The sequence below is a fragment of the Sesamum indicum genome, linkage group LG1 (assembly GCF_000512975.1).
Source record: "Sesamum indicum cultivar Zhongzhi No. 13 linkage group LG1, S_indicum_v1.0, whole genome shotgun sequence".
Taxonomy (NCBI): domain Eukaryota; kingdom Viridiplantae; phylum Streptophyta; class Magnoliopsida; order Lamiales; family Pedaliaceae; genus Sesamum; species Sesamum indicum.
This window is the reverse complement of record NC_026145.1, coordinates 8,726,794-8,747,572: the sequence shown is the minus strand read 5'-3', so window position 1 is coordinate 8,747,572 and position 20,779 is coordinate 8,726,794. Positions and strand designations below refer to the sequence as shown.

The following is a 20,779-nucleotide window of genomic DNA, read 5'->3' as shown; positions in this document are numbered from 1 at the left end:
GTTAAAATTTATCAACGGTTTTTTTGAACTTATTTCCCTCAGCGAGGTGTAATCTTCGATAACATTCCAAGAATTTCCCCCATAATGTCTGGACCTAAGTGTGAACAGAAGACATAAGAGTACCGCAGAAATAGAGGCCATAAAATACACTAATTCACCACGTCAAATACATAAGGGCATGGGGCATTCTATCAACAACCAGCATCAATTCCCCTAAATTAGTCTCCAGAACTAATATGATTTCGCTCTCCTTTCCCACGAGCATATGATTGATCATACTTCAACATCCTTCTACGGATTTACGTAGGTTTCCTCATGCTCGGGCTATCAAGGACAACTTTCATCGATCACTTATGCATTGAAATTTACCCAAATCTATGATTTGCAGCAAGATCCCTGGTTCGTGCATGGGGGTGAAAATACCAACCCCAGATCACCCAACTTCTCATACTAAACAGCCTTTGAAGCCTTTCCTCAGGGCAGTTTCATCCAAGTTCCTCCCTATGAAGACAAGCTTGTTTATGCGTTTCTCATCAGAGCCCCATTCCTTGCCTGGGCAGCCATCAAAAATAGAATTCACAGCCTGAAAATTGTTAGGAGAAGATGTTTAGTTTTCAAGATTGACATTAAACCCAAATAAGTTTGATACTTTCGGAATGAAGCATGAGTGATGAAAGAAGATAACCTGGAAAACATAACGCTGTTCAGAGTCACTCACTGACAATATTCCTTTCATCCTGTAAAGGTCATCCCCTTTCTCTTCCACCAATCTTTCGAGCCAATCGTCAAACTGAATCATCATTAGCAAATAGAGAATCAGAATTCAGATGTTATTTACAGATCATGTAAAAGAACATGAAAGATGCCAAATCCGAGTCAACTTCCAGTACTTCTTGGACAATAATATCTATCAATCCTTTCTTCAAGACATGAAATATTAGTTGTAAGGTAGTATATTGGCAATGGTAGGGTAGTGGATTCGACAAGTGCAAATAGGCGAATGATTTTTGTTAAGATGCAGAACAGAACTATCCCTTACCAAAGAAGAGAAGCACTTACATAATCAAGATCTAAGGTTCCTTCAGAAACAATACTGACACTGGAGACAGCAGAATCGTGCACGTGATCATGATGGTGCCCCTTGTGATGCTCTACAAGAAGAAAATAGGTAGCGAGTTATAAGAAACATATTTAACTATAACAAGAGCAGTGGAACTACATTTTAACAGTAAATTATGCAATTAGCTGGAAATTTACTACACTTATGCTTGCTTAACAGACTTCCAATCACATGAAACAGTGGTCCCATCCCAATAACATAAAATTTTCTCTAAGTGGCAAAGTTTCTCTCTCAATTTCTGGAAAGGTGCATGAGTTAGGAAAAGCTCTCGACAGCATCTTGCTGTAAACCAGCCTTCTTTCATCCTATCAGGTCGGAAAAGCTAACTCATAGATATTGCAGCACCATTCAACAAGGCAGGACACCCACAACTTCCTCCAGTATTCTCACAGTTGTCTTCCTTATTTTTTTCCTGCAAGCAATTTCACTACTGTGTCCAAACTCCAAGGACTTATTTTTACTCGATGGATATAGTATTAGCATTTTACTTATAGTAATCCTACTGTAGCAATTCCAGCTGAAAGAATAACGGTAAAAAAAAACTGGCTTCATTTGTCCATATTTTTCCTTGTGTCTTTTCCCTATTTTCTGTGTACTACTATACAAAGCAGAACGACATGAACTGAAATCAAGAATATAATAGATAAGAATAACATACACACCATGTCCAGCTTCATGTTGATGAGAACAATGAGAATCATCTGATTTAACTTCAGATTCAATTCTACAAAACATAATAATTCAAGTATCAGAAAAAATATTGACACTTGACAAGGCCTCAGATGGTCAAAGAAGATATTTCATAAAAATCAAAAGAGTTGCACTACTGAATTTCTTTTCAATAAATAGATAAAAAACTAACACCTGTCAAGATCATAGCCTCCCACTCCCAAAACGAAATCCATATCAACTAACCCATACTTAGCCAATCTTATTTGTGCCATCCCGTTGATAAGCTGGAAAAGTGAACAAACATAATGGTTCTCAAATAATAGAACTTATCAGAAAAAGGAAAAGATAAAAAGCAAATTACAATTGTAAAGTTGAAGGTAGTATATGTTATGGAACTAGGAAAGACAAAGACCCATTTGTCTAGTGTCGCAACCCTTTCACCTGTCTTCATCATTAGCATTCCAAACCAACAGAAGAAGACAACCAAGAAGAACAGGGATAAGAAAACATATATCATCTGATTAGGAACTGTCTCTATTTGCATAATAGAGATAAGGTCTAAATTCAATTGCAGTACCAATAACCAAATTGGAGAAAACTCTACCATGCATGCAATTGAAAAGATCATGCAAAACTTAAAAGATTCCCCAATAGTGTAGGATTTTAATAGCCACCATAACTTAGCACCCCTTTTGCATGAATGGAATTCATGCAAATTATCCTCAGCAAACTGATTACTAGATTTGAGAATAAAAATCCTGCAATGCAGTTTAACTAACTTAAGTTCAGAGCATATCATTCATCAAAACACTTTCTAATCAGTTTCTGTGAAAAGAAGCTAATACCATCAACAAACTGCAAAGAAACAGTCATTCATTTTCTGAAACAGAAAAGAACACTTACCTTAATCCTCTTCTTTAACACCTCTACCTCGGTGTCAGTCACCAAATCTATCTGTCATGTGTCAACATAACTGAAGAACATAAGCACAAAATCCTTGTACTTCCCAGAGTCTTTAGAGGAATTTATGCTGTCTAGGAAGGTGAAGAAAGAATGGAAGTCCAATGTGAATAGAAAATCTGCATACTTTATTCAAAATAATACGGTCCGCATAAGCAATTTGTTCCACAGCCTCATTTACGACAAACCTTGGTTTGACTTCATTCAAATGTTTCATGGCATTCATGGAGTCAACTAAAGTAACAACCCCATCAAGTTTCACGTGGCGTGAAAGCAGTTCATCGCTACAAAATGTTTCAATCACTGGACCAGGCTTCGCAAGACCTGAATAACAAGACCAATAAACTCAAAAAATATGAATTGGTCTGGAGTTACACAACACAAGCAATAGCTCTCACAGCAGCCGCAAAAAAAATTTTGGAATAATATAAATATACATATCGGTCCACTTTCAACAAAATATTTATAGTTAGTTCATGGAAATGATTGAAAAAAGAAGTCATAGCAGCAAGATGGAGAAATTTAAAATACAAAGGAAATAAAATATACCAGAAAAGGATAGAAAACAGGATCATCCACACTCATGTTGAAGCATCTTTTCATTCATACACATTTTACATACCCGTCGTTTCTATAACAATGTGGTCAAAACTGTCACGCTTCTTCTTCACCAACTCCAAAAGCATTTTGACAAGGTCTCCACGCACAGTACAGCACAGACAACCATTATTTACCATGATAATGTCCTCATTAGATGAGGAATGACTAGCAACGAGCGAACTATCGATATCTACTTCACCAAACTGCAGCCAGAAATACCACAAATTTAAAATAACCGCAGCATAAGTACCACACATACACTACTTGACTATTGCTCATTCTGGGGTTTTTTTCTCTCATCTCTTTATAGTATAAACCAATGTATGATGTACATTTTTGACATGGTATCAATTTCTCTTGAACTTTCATATGTTCCGTCATCTGAGCAACAGCGACACAGATGTATTGTGGCTGTCGTTAGCTAATTGATTAGTTTCTACCTCATCCATTTCCTGATTTCTTGGTTTGAATCCACTATGCCACATTACAGATCCCATCCTAAAAGGTTGCACAATAAGAGAGGTGAGATACGCAGAAGAAAAGGAAAAGTCAAAATCATACCTCATTCTCTATGACAGCAATTCGCTTTCCATGTTGAGATGTCAATATATGATTCAAAAGCGTGGTCTGCGAAGATATATCATCACACTGAAATTCAGAATATAAACAAATAAAAAAGGCACATACATAAATGCATTTAAGCACAAAACACTAAAAATTGATGCTTAAGGCACCATCCTGTAAATTGAACATAATATAGACTGATTCCCCCTACTGTTACAAACACAACAAGAGGACTTTTAAGACATCAGCCCAAGAACTTATCTAATGACAAAGAACAAAACAAATGTGTGCTTCCAAGATCATTTTCGTTTGACGACCACTTGGACCAAATCCCAAAGAATGGACTTGGCTCTTAATGAAGATAAAAACTTTACTCACAACACACTTTATTTTATGTCATTAACGATGATCATTCTATCCACTGTCACCATAATCTCAGAAGAAGATTATTTTTCTCAATAGGAAAAACATAACAAGTCAGAAGAGAAGCATCTAATAGTTTCTATTCCCAGACCACCAAACCAAAACCCATCACAACCACTGCCTCTGAGCAACAAATACTCAATCACCGAAAGCTAAAAAGACAAGGAAAATATGAAAAGACATCCGTGTCAGCAAAATCAATATACACCTTTCCAGAGCCGAGAAATCCAGTGATGACGGTAGCGGGAATACGATTGTCGAGATTCAAAGAAGCGGCGATAGAAGAATTCAAGTCTTGTGTGATCACTTCGGAGGCCTCGGTGGAGAAGCTTCTGGAAGGGGAATATGATACCTGGGCAAAAAAGGAAGGGAAGGTTCGGAGAAGGGAATGGGTGAAACGAGATTGAAAGAGAGGGCGAGATGTGGTTCTGGAGAGGAGGAAGCAGAGAGCAGAGGGCATTGCCATTGGAATTGGAATTGGAATTGGTTAAACCCTAGTAGAGGTTTCCAGTATCAAGAATTTGAAATATTGATGAAGGTATTTATTTATACACTCTTTGAGAAAGTCAACATTGGGCCTTACTACATAAGGGTTTGGAGCCCAATAACCAAAAAGTAGAGCTATCAATTAAATCATCATTCAACATTATTAGATCAATACTGCATCCACTCCATAGAACTAACCCTCTAATTATTGTGTTAAGATATTATTACAAAATAAAGTACATTTTTGGTCTTTTAATATAAATAAATAAAATAAGGTGAAATGGATTCTCCTCAAATATCGCCATTTAAAATTTATACCAAAAAAATGAGAAAAGTAAGTAAAAGTAATATATTTATTTTGAGTGGAAAAAGGAATATTAACAGAGAAAAGCTGAAAAGGAATATATATATATATATATATATATAAAGGATAAAGACAAAAAGGAAAAGCTGAAAAGGAATATATATATATATATATATATATAAAGGATAAAGACAAAAAGAGCATAACGGTTCGTACATTCAAAAAACAGGTAGCAACCCGCCATTGGACAACAGCAGTACTACCTCCTGCTGCAACACTTTTACCCTCTCTCTCTCTCACTCACACACACACAAGAAAATTCCTCTTCTATGGCTACTGCTATCTATATGTATCTTTCTCCTCCATGTATGAGTGAGAGAAAAGGGAGCCCGGAAAATGGAAGAGAGTGGGGAAGAAAGCATTGTCTGTGTGCTGAGGCCAACTCGTAGCTCACACATGGTCTCAACTTTCAAGAATCCCATGAAACCTCCCAGAGAGGATTCCTCTGTGTATGAACCTCAGCAAGCTTTTACTTCCTGCACACACATATATACTTACTGTCCATCTGTGTATAATAGTCATCTCATAGTCAGTGTGTGTGTGTGATTCATATATGTATGTCATTGTGTATGCATGCATATATGGGGTTGACTTTCTTCTTTGATTTTTTCCTTTGTTGTTTTCGTATGCAAGTTACTCGTGGATGATTTGTAAGTCATTTCCAACCACTATGCTTAACATGCTTTATGCCATAAATATGACTGCCAGGGCATGGTATAACTTGGAGAAAACAAAGCCAGTGAAACAACACGGATGCACAGATTTTGATGAAAGAAAAGCTCGCTCATCCCAGGACGTTCCTGCAATGGAAGACTTAAAACATGGACAGGAGGAGAATGTGAGCACAAGTGATTTGGAGGTTGAGATGCAAAAACAAGACAAAGAACTTCAAAATTCAGGTGCTCTGCTCTTTAACCTGCAACTTCTTTATCTGTTTATCAGTACTGTCCAAGAAGAGAAGATATAACAGATTTCATTTTGTTCCAAGAATGGTGAATAGAACAACAATAAATATGCTTTTATAGACTTCTTTTATCCAGGTTTTGGTCACAAAATTGTTTGTCAAATAAAGGAAAAAAGAAGGCTGTCTTATATGGATTTGGAAGCTAATAGGTGGTCTATATAGTGGGCGCTTGCAGTAGTTGATTTTCAGTTAATCGGTTAAATATCTATATTTTTCTCCTTGTTGCCAATAATGATAATGCTGTTGTATTTACCATAGGTGATGTGCAGGAAAGAGCTAACAGCAGAGGAAAGAGAAGAAGACTGCCGAAAGATGCCAATAGTGTGGGGACCTCCGTTCTTTGCCCTGAATCATTAGATATTCTACCCTTCCCATCTACAATGGATAACCGTTCTTTGAAGCCCAGTTTAGCTACAGAACCAACTTCTTCTAAATCAACAGAATGTGATTCTTCTGCTTCCGGTTCAGAAAATCCAAAAAATGATGAATTCTCCCAGCCTTCAGGTAAAAAAACTTATAGTTGGTGTTAGCTAGTCTATATTCTTGCATACTTTTAGCAATGAATGTTTTTATTATCAAGAATCTGTACTGCAACTGAGTTTCAAGTTGGTTACAGCCTCATATACATGCACTGAGTTACGACACCTGACTTGAGAAAGCCAGGTTACTGTATTCATCAGTCCTCCCTCTGATTGCAGGTTTTACTAAGAGAAAAAGATTAAAGCTAAAACAGGAGCTTGAAAAGCAAACCCAGCAAAATTTCAATATGGATCTAAAGAATCAGTATAGAGATGCAACGGAGAATGGAAAAGGGGCATACTTGGGTTTTGAGATCAAAGAGCTCCCTCAATCTGCATTTGTTAGTAATGGCTTGGAATTCTCCAGCAGCTGCTTGGATCCAGTGCATACAAGCCAGCAAGATGTAAGGGAAACAGCATTGGTGGATGTGACTTTGACCGTTAAAGCAAGCTATCGAGCAGAGAACGTCCCATTTGTTTGTCTAACGAGTAAATTGAATGGTAAAGCAATCTTGGGATATCCTCTAGAAATCGGAGAATTAGGCGATGCTTCTGAAAGTTTGCTTCCTAGAAAGGAAAGAGGTGCTTGTAAGCTATTCGATGATGATGGGAGTAAGCTCCATCTACTGGTTTGGAAAACTTCTAAAAGAACTCCTGTATGCTATATCACAAATTCACTTTCTTCTTCCATTTCCAAGAATGTGCAGTCTGGGCGAGCCAGTAAAACTGTGGAAGGCTCAATTTCCCCATCTACAGAAGATGGTCTAAAAGATCAATCTCTTAGAAAGTTGCTGAAGGATCCCAAACAACTCATTGAAAGAAAAGCAGCACCAAGCAGAACTTGTGTTCCGGTGGAACTCATTTTCAGTAAGATACTAGCAGCAGTCAGTCAGGTACAAGCTTAGTTAGCCTAAGATACAGTTTTGAGACAGTACTTCGATTCTCATAGGAAGTGGTCGGATAGTTTACTTTGTGGACTGCCATTTAAGGTATTAAAGTCGAGCCAGTTTCATTACTGGAATGTCCTTATATCAACATCTTTTGCTGCCACAAATCCTCAAGCACATCCATTTTTTTCTCATCTGCAGATTTTGTTTCCTTCTTCTGGTTTGTGTGAAGATGTAAAGTGAACAACAGTATTCTGCTTGTACGAGTAGTATAATGGCCCAAGCTGAGTCCTACTGTTGTATCTTTCTCTGTTTCTCAGGGAGATCTTCGTTTAATCCTTTATCATTTCTTGCTCATTTAGGAATTTCTTCAAACTTCAAAATTATAATATTCCACATATCCTAAAACCTTGATGTCTTTTTTCTGCTTGTATTTGTCCGCAGAGAATAGAGCTAATCAAGGAAACACTTGTTTGTATATTAGCTATGACATCGTATCGATATGGTCTCCGCAGAAGCCTTGTTTGATCTTCCAACTCTAAACATGTTTCACAAAAATGTATCAATCTGGCAAGTATGTGTTGTATAATCATCCAACTTTGATAACAGCAAAATCTCCCCCAGGACCCTGTATATGGCTTCCGATTCAGGATGCAATTCATCTGCTACTAGAAAGTCATGAAACACACCCTCCAGCTCTATAGAGCTAGACCCTGCGGTCTTCTTGACACCATTATCTCTCATCATACTTCTGGCCATTCTTACATCGCCCCATTTCCTCTTATTGGCACATAAGCTAGCTAGAAGCATATATGTGCCACTATCTTTTGGATCCAAAACTATAAGCTTCTCTGCTGCAAATTTCCCCAACTCCACATCTCCATGCATTCTACAACCATTCAGAAGCGCACCCCAAATGGCTTCATCTGGTTCCGTTGGCATTGATCTTATCAACTCATACGCTTCTTCCAAGTGCCCAACCCTTCCAAGTAAATCAATCATGCATGTGTAATGTTCCATTCCAGGAGTCAATCCAAATAATTCCATGGCCCTGAAATAATCCCAAGCTTTCTTGACTAATCCACCATGAGCACAAGCTGACAGGATACCAACAAATGTAATATCATCGGGCTTAAATCCCACTTCTCTTATATGTTCAAAGAGACCAAGGGCCTTACCTGCATTACCGTGTGACGCATAAGCCACAATCATGGAATTATAGGAAACCAAATCTTTCTTCATCATTTCATCAAAGATCTCTCTAGCTGCATCAATATTCCCACATTTAGCATACATATCAATAAACACATTGCCTAATGTTACACTAAGTGGAGTTCGTTTTTGCTTAACATAGTAATCACGAATCCGTTGGCCCATATCCATACAACCAGACTGAGCACAAGCTGAGAGCACCAAGACCAAAGTACTTTCCATGGGATCCAAACCTTCTCGCTCCATATCATGAAACAGTTCCAAAGCATCCTTTGGTCTATTATTATGCGAGTAACCTCCAATCATTGCATTCCAAGAGACCACGTTCCTCTCTGGCATCTCATCAAACAGCTTTCTAGCTAATTCAACTTCCCCATTTTTCATGTACCCATTAATCATGCTAGTCCATGAAAACATATCCTTCACTTCCATCGTCTCAAAAATCTTACCAGCCTTCTCTAAACTTCCACATTTGGCATACATATCCAACATGGAATTCATCATATTCATACTAAATCCAACTCCCCTCATCTCTGCAAACTCGTGAACCATCTCAGCAAACTTCAAATCCCCCTTCTGCGCGCAGGCAGAGAAGACTGCCACCATTGTTACCCCATTAGGCTCAACCTGACTTTTACACATTTCATCAAACAGCCTCAAAGCATCATCAACCATATGATGTTTCACATACCCATCAATCATACTAGTCCAAGAAACCACATCCCTTGTCTCAGTCTCATAAAAAACTCTAGTTGCAGAACTTAATTTACCACTCTCACAATAAAGATGAATCAAACCATTTCTAACAATCACATACCCTACAAAACCCGCTTTCCAAATCCTACAATATACAGACTCTCCCACTCTAAAATCTTGCAAACCTCCACAAGCTTTGAGCCCAAAGACGTAGCTTCTCTTGTCCATTTCGGGACATTCTCCAACCATTCTAACAAAATAACAAAAACCCATATCAAAATATCCCTTGTTAACACAACCCCTGATGATGGTATTCCAAATGTACAAATTCCGATCAAGAATCTGCGCGAAGAGGGCATTTGCATGGCTAAAGTCTCCATTCTCATCCAAAGCAATAAAAGAGAGAAGTCTGCTGACAGGAAAGAGGTGGAAAACGAGGCCCGCGCGCGTCATTTGAGCCTGGATTTGCTTTGCTTGAGACATGGAATTGCAGGATTCTATGAGAAGAAGAGTTGGGTGTGTGATTTTCAGGTTTGGATTTGCAGTTGAGTTCCATTTCTTGGAGTTTGAGGAGAAGTTTCTGAGGGGCTGAAAGGAAGAAGAATGGAGTCTTGAAAAAGAGGAAATCTGTTTCCGCACAACTGAAAGTGATCTCATGTGCAGACTGCAGCGGAATTTCACAAAATTGTATAATCAACAATGTCACTTCTACATAATCCAGCCCATTTCTCAGGCCTAGTATGAGATCATAATCGACAATTGGTAGTTGAGATCATGTAATTGATACTGGACTGCCATCGTATATATGCTTTTTTTTTGTAACTTTTCAAGAATTTAACAACGAAAACATCCAACTCCATTGCCAATCTTTTCTGCAAACTTGTATTTTCCTATGCAATGGATTCGTTTTTTTCCTTTTTTCTGTTTTCCTTTCTTTTATTAACAAAGAATTGCTTTGCTTGTTCCAAAAACTAAGCAAGAATTCTTTGTTTGTCAAACGAAAAATACAGTTTTTCATATTTTATACATTTAAATTTTCTTAACTTTCGCAAGAAATAGAAGTAAACTGCTTGAGTATGTTAACAAGTTTAAACTCTAGGATACGAACAAAGTCAAATTGGCTTCGATAGACTGCAAAGCTCGTGATGCCGGCCACTGAAACAAGAAACAAGAACGTGATCGTAGTAAAAGCCAAAATTGCAAAGATGATACTTAAACAACTAAATATCTATAAATTCAAAAAATAAGGAAGAAGAATGAAGCAATGAAATATGCAAGGATGACGGGTTGGTACCCGGATACGTGGTTAACCAGCAAATTAAAACTATCCTTCTCAATTTACTTTAGGAAGAATACAGGAGATGGAGAAGAAGAGATAACTTTACAGTAATAGGCCAAAAACAAAGAAAGAACTGTCTTGTATCATTTCAGACCTTTTCACCTAGATGGGGTTTCGGATGGCTGACTATTCAACGCAGAACTGGAAGGAATGGAAGGTAAGGCGCCGTTGTCTTGAGAGGTTGATCCACCCCATTTCGTTTCTGCATCTGATGGCTCAATTACGTGAACTGCACCATCGCTCATGCCAAGTGCAAATTGATTGGGATCTGATGGATGTGCTGCAATAACCACAGGGAAGGCGTTGCCGTTGCTACAGATAAAGAAATGTCAGATGCCAAATAGTTGACAGAAGAATCAGCAATCAATAATAACATCGCAAGAATTGGTTTTCATGAATGTCATGGGTCACTTCCAATTCGCATACCTGGAAATTGATGAAGGTACATAAGCAGAGGGTGCTATACGACATCGGAGGCCCAAACTATCCGAATCAAAGATTCCAACAGCACCATCACAAAATCCAGTGAAAATCAACAGGCCATCACATGAGTATATAGCACTTGAAATAGCAGCAGAAAGTGAATCCCTCGGATACCACTGCAATTATATTATCACTTAATCATAACTACTGTCTTTGGGGCAGAGAAAGCAACAAGACAAAACAATATGCATATCAAATAAACAATGGTGGATAATAGTAAATCTAGTTTAACTTTACCAGGCCTGACAAAAGCACATGAAAGAAAAAACTATTATTTTCCAACTCTATTACTGCAATCTAAATCTAATGGCATGGAAACACGAGAAACAAACAAATATTTTAAAGACTGTTGCCAGAGAAGATATACAAGCAAAGACAGAGAAGCACCACATTCCCCCTTCTAGGGTACAACACACAATCTGAACTTCTGTGCTGTATCAATTGGCAGATCGGGAAAATATTCCAAGTACTTCCTACTTATATGTTAATATTTTACTATGATTTTGCTCTTACAGACCTTTGTCTGGTTTAAACTGGCCAACTTCACCTACTTCTGATGGAATGTTGCATGAAGGGGGACAACATGGTACGCATGTGGAAGAAAGTAAAAGCAATAGGTAAGACACTCACCGAACGCAGACATTCAAGTTGAGCATCATAAATTGCAATTTGACTTTCATGAACAACCAGTAAATGCAATTGATTGTTATGGAACTGAACTCTAGTTTCTCCAACCAGAGGAGTTGAGTGACCAGGAGGTGCCTGTATGGGCCGTGATTTCTTCTTCTCCCATCCATCAATGTTCCAGATACACAGCTGCAAGCAACATTGAAAGGGAAACATATTGGTATCAAGATAATGTAACATTAACCATTGATACATTACCATAATGCAGAAAAAATTAAATATATACTATGTAAGTATATATAGGTCCAAGAACATCTCTATTCTGGCCTAGACTTGCCTGTGCATCAGCTGCAGATGACACCAAAATGTTCAAACTCTGAGAAAATGCAAGACCAGAGATTCGTTTCTGGTGACCCTTGAGCTTGGTTTTAACCTATTCAACGGACAGATAGTTCACCAATAATGAGTAGACTGTCATCAAAAAACTTGGTAACACATCCAAGTGGACCAACAACACGACAGACTGCATTACTCCGAGATGAGGCCAAACAGATTATGTAACTAAAATGATGAGAAAAATGCTATGTTATCACTCATCTATCTCATGTACTCCTGAAAATGAGACTAATTTCTATATCTAACAAGACAAATAGCTAAACATAGCTAATAGCCACACCATTCCAATATTAAAATCTAGGATTCATGGGCTAAAGGGGCGCCAGGTATAGAGCATATCCAATTGGATTTAACACTAATATATATTTAAAAACTTTGGCTTGTCAAAACAAAGTTCAATGAAGCTATTTACAGTATTTTCTATAATTAAAGTCATAGAAGTATTAAGGTATTTTAATAAATTAGTCAAATATCGCTATATTTATTCAAATATATTAAGTTCATAACTACCATATTAGAACCAAGTTTCTTACACTGACACGAAGACATATGTATGGTGCTCAATTAGATGGTCCCAGAGGTCCTATTTTCTAATAGAAGAGCTTTCAATTTCTCAGGAGAAGACAAAGCTACCTTTCTCCCAAGAGCACAACTGGATAATGATAGTCGGTTATGGATTATCTCATCTTCAAGCTTTTATCAGACTTCATAAATCTCGTAAGGTCTTAGACATCTTATACAAAATTTTCATTTGCAATATAAGCATAACCAAATACTGCACATCCTTCCATGTATTGATTAATTAGCAAAAATTGACCCAAAATGTTTATGAAACAACCCTCTTACTATCGATGTTAAAAGACTAAGGAAGTGTTTGTCAGAACTTCTGCTTTTAAGTGATTTTTGTAGAAAAAGTTTAAAGTTGTTGAGAATCAGAAGTGGATAGTGTTTGTAAAGAAAGTGAAAAGCAAACAAAAGCTAAAATGAATAGTGTTTGAAGAAAAATCACTTCTAAAACAAACTTAATTCATTAAAGACCATTTTGTCCTCATGTCAAGATACCATTTTTGCATATATTTGCACTTGTTGTTTGTCAATACTAATTATTTTTCCACAAAAAATAATAAATTTTATTATGATCAGTATATTTCATATTTAGTTTTTTTAAAAAAATTCATAAAAAAAAAAGTGAATGTTTAAATAATGCTCACACTAAGTTATATAACTATTGACTCATGCACAATAATTAAACTTACATGATTGCAAAAAAAAATATCTTTTTATTAATTAATCATAGCCATTTGATTAATATATTTTAATGATATAGGAATAATATAATTAGATAATATAGCAAATAAAATATAAGAAATATTAAATATTAAATATGTGAAAATGTGATTGTTGTTAAATTATTCAAATTATTTGAAAATTTCAATATCAACTTTAAATATGCAATTTTAAAAATAAATTACAGGCAGTAAAGTTGAATTATTGTAACGAGGGTAAAGTACTAGAAGAAGAAGTTGGATATATTACAAAAAAACCGTGGCAGGAGGTGCTTCTAGCTTTTGGCCTAAAAGTGTTTCTCTTAGAAGTTTCAGAAGCAGCAGAAGCTGGCATCCCAAACACCTAAAAAGTACTTTGGAGCCAAAAGCTCAAAATGCTTTTCCGAAGCTCTCGCAAACACTCCCTAAACCATAATCCTCGGCTGATGAGCAACGATGAATGCAATAAGCAGCTAAACTGTTTCCTCTAATGAAATATCATCTCCGTCTATATCAAAGACACAGAAATTTTACCTCGTCAACCCTGACATTATAAATTTGAATTGTGGAGTCTTCCATTCCAATTGCAATTATATTGTTATCCTGAGGATGAAATGCCAGATAAGTTGCTGCAGGAGGTGGCGGCATGAAAGTTGTCATTACCTGACCAGAATTATATAAACTTTAGTTTCTCACGGAGCATAAATGGAAACAATTTTCAGGGACTTTCAACTGAAGATGTTGACAAACCTTAAAGGTCATCATGTTGAACAATGAGACCTTTCCCCCTGAAGCAGACATGACATAAGAATCATTTTTAGACAAGGCAATACATGCAACAGAATCTTCGGTTGGTTTGGCATCACTCAAGTCATTGGACATGAGAGCCCCATTATTAGGCTGCCACAACTGTGGCACGCTCGAGGCAGAAGACTGAAAGTACACATAAAATCATTTCAATTAAATCAAGTGGATAATAACAAATCACATCCTGAAAGAAGATGAACACTCAGATTCTGACCCTTCCAGATGGATTGCGTTCACTGCGCTGCCATTTCCACAGCTTATGAACAGCATTGGAGGCCAGTGCCAGCAGAGCTAGGCCAGAGTTTGTGTATAACAACCGTACCACCTGTGGTCATAGTACAGTGGTAATGAAACACAAAGAGGTGGGGAATGACAGCACAAAAAGTTAAAAGGACCATAGCATATGTTTACAATCACATGCGGTCTGGGGAAGAATAGACATGAGCTAAGGTATTGAATTTTAGCTCAATAATAAAGACAAGTACCAGCCACTAAAGAAAAATCTAACAATCTTCTCAATCAATTAAATACTATTTGGATAAAGGAGGATCAATCACAAGTCAGATTTCAAGAAAATGTCCGCATAACATACTTTACTAGGTGTCAGAGGGTCAGGTAACTTTAGAGTCTTAAGTTGAGATGAGTCAGATATGTCAGGAAACTTCCAGCTCTTAATTTTGTCAGTGTTGTCAAGAATCCTTGGTTTGACATCAGCAACCCTGCTGCTTTCCATGCTAGCCTGCATGTTGATCCAAAGAAATCAGACAAGATTCTGGAATGTAACAGAATTTTGATGAACGGAATTCATTAATGTATCAATAAAGAAAACAAAATCAAATGAAAACCGAGAGCATTACCAGAAGAGACATTGGCTGCTGGACTCTGTCAGTACGATCAAGGATGGGGGAAACTGAGGCAGAAACATTACCGATGGGACCTAGTGCACCACCAATAGCAGGCTGCCGAAAAAGTTGTGTAGGAGAAATTAAAACCAAACTGTATGAAACATATGACAGACATCAAAGAGGAAAAGAGAAATTACTTTGACATTGACAGCTTCAGAAAGACCACGAGACCCATCAAATGCTCTGGTCTCCAACATTCTCAGCATTCGCTGCCCGTCAGCATTTGCCAAAATCTTAATTCCATTGTCACTAGTTGTAACAGCCAGCAGAGAACCTTCTTTATTAAATCTTAATCTAGGACTTGCCTGCAAAAGAAGTAAATGCATAGCAACTTTAGGATTTCTTTTTTTAGCAACAAAAATAAGTATGAAGCTAAATGAGGCGTGCACATCGTAGAGATACTAACAGGCAGGCCACCATCACCGTCGGTATAAGTAAGCATATTGGTATTATCCATGTCCCAGAATTTTATTTGAAACTCGTCGCCTGCAGCTAAGAAACGGTTCCTTGTTGTGTCAAACTGCACAACACCCAAAGAACGCTTCCGGAAACCAGAATACGTCCTTTTAATGGCTCCTTCACTCTCATTCCACTCAACCAGGTGAGATTCACCTTCTTTGCTGGTTCCACAAGAGAAGAGTCTGAAAGGAATATATAAATAAGAAACTAATGCAACCTTAAGCCTTTAAACCTGAAGAAGTGGTCATTCCAACCAAAAGGTGATAATTAACTACGTTGCTACAACAAAATAAAAGCAAATGTTCTATGGCCACGACTGAAAATAAAAAACCTCAAAATAGGAGCAAACCCTAGATTTTTCAACTGGCTGACTGCTTCCAACTAAAGAAGCTATATATCTTTATCTAAAGTTAAGGAAGAATTAAGGAAATCCCTTCTTGCATACAATCGATGACGGCCTAGAAAAGAAGAATCCCACCCTACTGGTTAATGATTGGCCCCACCTTGTGATGATTTAAGCAATACTGCATACCAATCCCTCTGTAGAAGGGGTATCCTAAATCCACAAATACACTTAACATGAATGACTCTAGTATTTCAGCAAGTGGTTAGTATATTAGGTACATTTAACAACTGCATTTTATAGCACGAATACACTCAAATCATTTATAGGTTTAAATTTCAAAAGCCTATTATTCACAATCAATATATTTTCACATAGTGGTTCATAAATATTTCTAGAATTCAATGTTGAATACCATTTATCCCTCAAAGTATTAAAGTCCACCATAACCAAATATTACAGGGAAAAAAAAAAAGAACCACATTTTCACGGAAAAGATTAACCAGCACAAGATTCTGAAAACACCTGGTTCCATCAGCACTGTATGCCATTGTAGTGCACCAAAGTCCAGGGGCATCATAATCTACTCTTGATCCCAAGGAATCATAAAGCCATGCTTTTATTTTCCCATCAATTGCAGTAGAGAAAATAAACTGCATACAAACTAGAATCAGATACCCTTTTCTCATTTTTACATATCAACTGATGCTTATGCAGTCATTCATAATTCAATAAAGCACTCAGTAAGGAGGAAGACAGGAATCAATTTAAAAAACTACCTGAATATTCTCTTTATAGTGAGGACATACAGAATACACAGGAGCTTCATGACCTTCAAAAGTATACTGTCTGCGACCAGCAACAGCATCCCATACCTGTGACAGACCAGTCAATGTAGAAAACCCAAATTACCACATTGGAAGACTTACTAAGTCCAAAGGCTGATACCTTAATTGTCTTGTCGTCCCCACATGTGACTATGCAGAGCTGCTTATTAGGATGAGCGAAGGCAATATCATTCACGCCACCAACATGCGCATCAATCTACAATTAGGGAGAAGTCATCAGTACTCGAAAATTGCATATGATCCTCATTCAGAAAGAGCGAAAGAGAAATTTGACAAGATCCTCACTTCTAAGTGTTGTCTTAATTCTCCAGCTGGGCTGTATGTATATATCTGAACAATGTGCTTGGAAAAAGCAACCCCTTCAAAATTAAAGCATATCAATGCCAGTAATGAAACAAGATTGATTCAGAAGTCCGATAGCATGACAATTTTACGTACCAAGTATAGATCCATCTGGGCCCCATACACATCTATTAACAGATATGGTGGCATCTTTAACCAAAGTTGTCTGAACAGCAAAGTGAAAGATTTTAATCAGAAGTATAAAATCAACAAGAAATCAAGACTAAAGATAGATAACAAAATCGAGAAGAAAGTTGAAATATAATAGACCCAATTCATGCACAAAAGCAACAAAAACATCAAGTACTCACTTGAAACGGCATGGAACAAGATGATATGTCCCAGACCTTAAAGGTTTTAAGTGCTAGCCTTTCTCGTGAACCTACTTCCCATATGCTGATATCCCCAACGTTTGTTCCAACTGCGACATAGATAACAGCCAATCATATACTCTGCGATCAACAGAGTCAAACTGTTGTATAAAACAGTTCCATTTCTAGGATTTATTTTTCAGCAATATATAACAGTATCACAGACTAAGAGTCGTCTGAAGTAGAAGAAAGATGACATCAAGCCGGAATTGGAAAGAAAAATAAAAAGAGGTTAATGGATGATCAACCTAGAAGAACAGTCTGTTGTTGTGGATGGAAGTCCATGCTCATAACATTAGATCCTTGACTAAGGTTTCGTACAACGGTTTTGGGAAGGTCATCTGGTGAATAGATGTTAGCCTGATGAGTAGAACCAGAAAACGACACCTACAGAATATTGGAAGTGTGTTACAAATATTGGGGTATAAAAGAAAAGCCAAACAATGATTGGGAAACAGAAATTTAATCCAACAGACAAATGGAGCCAAAGCTATATGTGCCCGCACCTCATCAGGCTGTCCAGTACGAAGACGCTTCATCAAGTGCTCTGAATCAGCAGTCTGATAATCCATTCCAGGACCACCTGGAGGAGTCCTGGGATGTTTCAAAAAAGCAGCTGCGAAGCACAGGGGTGGGAACATACTTCAATAAATTGCTCAATTTCATATAGTGAAGTCATTGCAAGTAAGCTGATCCTGAGCTTTACAACTGACCAGAACTTGGTGCCTGGACAAGGCCAGGAGGAGCTGCAGCAACAGCAGCATGAGGTATAGAAGGGTTAGCAGTTGACATCCAACCTGCAATAGCACTTGGAGGAGGAGAAACAACTGGCTGGAAAGGCTGCAAAAATGAAGTTGGGGGCCGTGAGAAAAAAGTGTATCTTATTTTGCAGGCAAAAGCAGCCACTCTACTTACACCATGGCCACCAAGGGGAGGAAAAACGCCAGGTTTAGGAACAGGTCCAGCAAGAGGGGTGTTAGTAGGAGGGGGCGCACGTGTGCCATTACTCGACGCACAAGTATGATCAGTAAAGAGTGTTTTGATATCTGGGTTCGGTCGTGGATTCTTGCAAAGCTGATGCTGCCAGTTAAGACTGGAAAACACATCAAACACAATATGACATGCAAACATCACAAACACATTAACCATTACAGAAGTTCTGAAATGGTAAGACAGTAATGAAACCTAATATCAACAAGTTATAAGCACACTGAAGACCATGAAAGAATATACCTTTGGTTGATGAGTGTTCTCAATCTTGAAGCCTTAAAAGCAGGAAATGTGAGCTTGTCGCGAAACAATGGATTCGCCTCTATAAGCTTTTTAAGTTCAACCAGCATAATGTTCCGCGCTGACTTTGTGTCCCCATACTTGGAGAGCTGCTCATTCTGCCTATAAACATTTACTATAAGATTAATAAAGGAAAACAGGTTCAGATCTATATTATACTACTATACTGAAATGTTACCTAAAATTGTCAAGAGTCAAAAGCTGGGTGATTTCTTTAAAAAGATCTTCATTAAAAGACGCAAACACCTTAAGATCTTTAACAAGAATATCAACAGCTTTAGCCCGATCTTGTCTGAAAAACATTAGACAGTTGACAACAAGTACTATTAGCCATGCAACAAATATCAAAATTATTACCATGACGACTTTGAAAGAAAGCATACCTGTCAAGAGCTTCAAGATATTTCTGCTTTCTAATCTCAAAGAAAATTTTCATAGAATACCGGTTGTCCTCAACCTTTGTGAAACCACTTAAATAACGCTCAACTTCCTCCCATTCACCTGCTTGGACTTGATCCTCAAAGTACTTCATATTGAAGAAAAAGCCAGATTCTTGCTCCAACCTAAATTCATTATGTGTACAATTCCCACGTAAATTAAGAGCAACAAAAGTCAATTAACTTCCCTTAGGCCTTAACAAACCATTAAGTAACAAAAAATCAACCGTTCAAGCACCAGTTGTTTTCATATTTCCTCTCTGTGAGAAAATAGTAATTCATGCTTTGGAAGTGAAATAAATAAGATATGCTTGCCAGGCAGAGCAATGACACCACCCAAACGTAGCAGATACTTATACTTCATTCTAGAAATTTAACCCGCCACCCAAAAAACAAATGCAGATATATGTAGATATACTTTGAAGCTTATTTTTTGACCAATATTCTGTTTATACCTAAATCAGACTAAATGCAAACTAAAAGACAAACCCTTTTTTTTTCCCTGCACTTTAGGAGTATGGCAAACAATCAATCATGAGTTACCACAAAACTAAAAATGCAGAGCTAAGGCATAACCAACTTACTTATGTACAGTCTCCTTGAACTTCTCCTCATCCAAGAACTGCAGTATTAAGAAAACCAGTTCTCTACTCAAGGACGACATAGTGACGCCTCCCGGTATCCCCAACCACTCCAGTGCAAATCGCCACTAGTAACCGAATCAAATTTTTAAAGAAAAAAAGAAACCTAAAGCACTTCTTTAATACTACCAACTTTCAGACAAAGAACACACGAACTTCCTCAAAGTGAAACAGAACATTCTATCTATACCGTGGAAAACATTTTCCCCAAATTACAATGTTCAATTCTCCATCACCATCAAACAAAGGAACAAATCTAAGGGCAAAGGAAAATCCTAATACTAAAACCTAAAGTAGAATCATGTCTGTAAATACTCCCTCAACATTCAACTTCAGGAACCAATTTAAACCCCTTTCCATTTAAACCAGAAAATACACTTCCCAAATACCAGCAGAACCAAATAAAAATAAATAAATAATCCCCAAAAAAATAGACAAAACACTTCAAACTATAGAATCAAGACTTCAACCTCCAAGCAAAATTCTAGCACCAGACCACACAAGCCCACCTCTTTCTTCTTCCCTTCACCCCGCCTCTCCTATTCAAAACCCCCAACACCAAGAGCAAAATTTTACTGTGTCTGGATCTGAGAGCAACATCTCCTGGTGAACCAAAAGAAAGAGCTCACCTGTAATGGCCCAGAATTCTAACAATGCACTGAGTTAGGGTTTTTTGTTGTTGTTGTTGTTGTGGGAAGGAAGAAGAAGCTCCTTTTCTGGTTTCACTCTCTTTCCTTTCTCTCTCTGTCACACTTACACC

At 37.5% G+C, this 20,779-nt stretch overlaps 4 protein-coding genes across 5 annotated transcripts; 1 reads left to right on the top strand and 3 right to left on the bottom strand.

Moving 5' to 3' along the window:
- On the bottom strand, positions 33–4,866 carry LOC105159489 (COBW domain-containing protein 1-like). 2 transcript variants are annotated; one of them, XM_020697031.1, is made up of 10 exons: positions 4,548–4,866; positions 3,914–4,000; positions 3,375–3,555; positions 2,880–3,076; positions 2,696–2,746; positions 1,985–2,076; positions 1,783–1,844; positions 1,060–1,151; positions 686–790; positions 33–583 (listed from the first exon to the last, which is right to left on the bottom strand). In XM_020697031.1, exons 1-10 carry the CDS (start codon positions 4,803–4,805, stop codon positions 446–448), a joined length of 1,263 nt encoding a protein of 420 aa, XP_020552690.1. In that variant the 5' UTR covers positions 4,806–4,866; the 3' UTR covers positions 33–445. The 2 variants fall into 2 exon arrangements, with proteins under 2 accessions (XP_020552690.1, XP_011074873.1); XM_011076571.2 differs by having other exon boundaries at positions 3,914–3,979; positions 4,548–4,865.
- On the top strand, positions 5,495–7,915 carry LOC105159468. The gene is made up of 4 exons (XM_011076549.2): positions 5,495–5,638; positions 5,898–6,088; positions 6,412–6,657; positions 6,852–7,915. Exons 1-4 carry the CDS (start codon positions 5,526–5,528, stop codon positions 7,574–7,576), a joined length of 1,275 nt encoding a protein of 424 aa, XP_011074851.1. The 5' UTR covers positions 5,495–5,525; the 3' UTR covers positions 7,577–7,915.
- On the bottom strand, positions 7,757–10,596 carry LOC105159479 (pentatricopeptide repeat-containing protein At2g22410, mitochondrial). Its single transcript, XM_011076559.2, has one exon. It carries the CDS (start codon positions 10,121–10,123, stop codon positions 8,108–8,110), a length of 2,016 nt encoding a protein of 671 aa, XP_011074861.1. The 5' UTR covers positions 10,124–10,596; the 3' UTR covers positions 7,757–8,107.
- Positions 10,724–20,779, bottom strand: LOC105159458 (protein TPR2; the record flags this gene model as incomplete). Its single annotated transcript, XM_011076538.2, is given in 25 exon segments — positions 10,724–11,117; positions 11,232–11,404; positions 11,919–12,104; positions 12,253–12,348; positions 14,111–14,239; positions 14,327–14,509; positions 14,598–14,708; positions 14,976–15,122; positions 15,241–15,342; positions 15,426–15,593; positions 15,695–15,929; positions 16,616–16,743; positions 16,870–16,965; positions 17,039–17,134; positions 17,224–17,297; positions 17,377–17,446; positions 17,592–17,701; positions 17,900–18,038; positions 18,158–18,267; positions 18,365–18,491; positions 18,567–18,744; positions 18,885–19,043; positions 19,120–19,233; positions 19,325–19,504; positions 19,963–20,779. Coding segments are annotated over 25 exon segments (3,405 nt in total). The 3' UTR covers positions 10,724–10,903.

What these genes read in the sequence shown, in the direction of transcription:
- LOC105159489 (XM_020697031.1), bottom strand. Translation starts at nt 4,805, where the DNA reads ATGGCAATGCCCTCTGCTCTCTGCTTCCTCCTCTCCAGAACCACATCT. An exon ending in ACCGTATTATTTTGAATAAA is followed by an intron (nt 2,747 to 2,879) that starts GTATGCAGATTT and finishes GACACATGACAG; the next exon opens with ATAGATTTGGTGACTGACAC. An exon ending in GAACCTTAGATCTTGATTAT is followed by an intron (nt 791 to 1,059) that starts GTAAGTGCTTCT and finishes ATGATGATTCAG; the next exon opens with TTTGACGATTGGCTCGAAAG.
- LOC105159468 (XM_011076549.2), top strand. Translation starts at nt 5,526, where the DNA reads ATGGAAGAGAGTGGGGAAGAAAGCATTGTCTGTGTGCTGAGGCCAACT. An exon ending in CCCAGAGAGGATTCCTCTGT is followed by an intron (nt 5,639 to 5,897) that starts GTATGAACCTCA and finishes TATGACTGCCAG; the next exon opens with GGCATGGTATAACTTGGAGA. An exon ending in CAAAGAACTTCAAAATTCAG is followed by an intron (nt 6,089 to 6,411) that starts GTGCTCTGCTCT and finishes TATTTACCATAG; the next exon opens with GTGATGTGCAGGAAAGAGCT.
- LOC105159479 (XM_011076559.2), bottom strand. Translation starts at nt 10,123, where the DNA reads ATGAGATCACTTTCAGTTGTGCGGAAACAGATTTCCTCTTTTTCAAGA.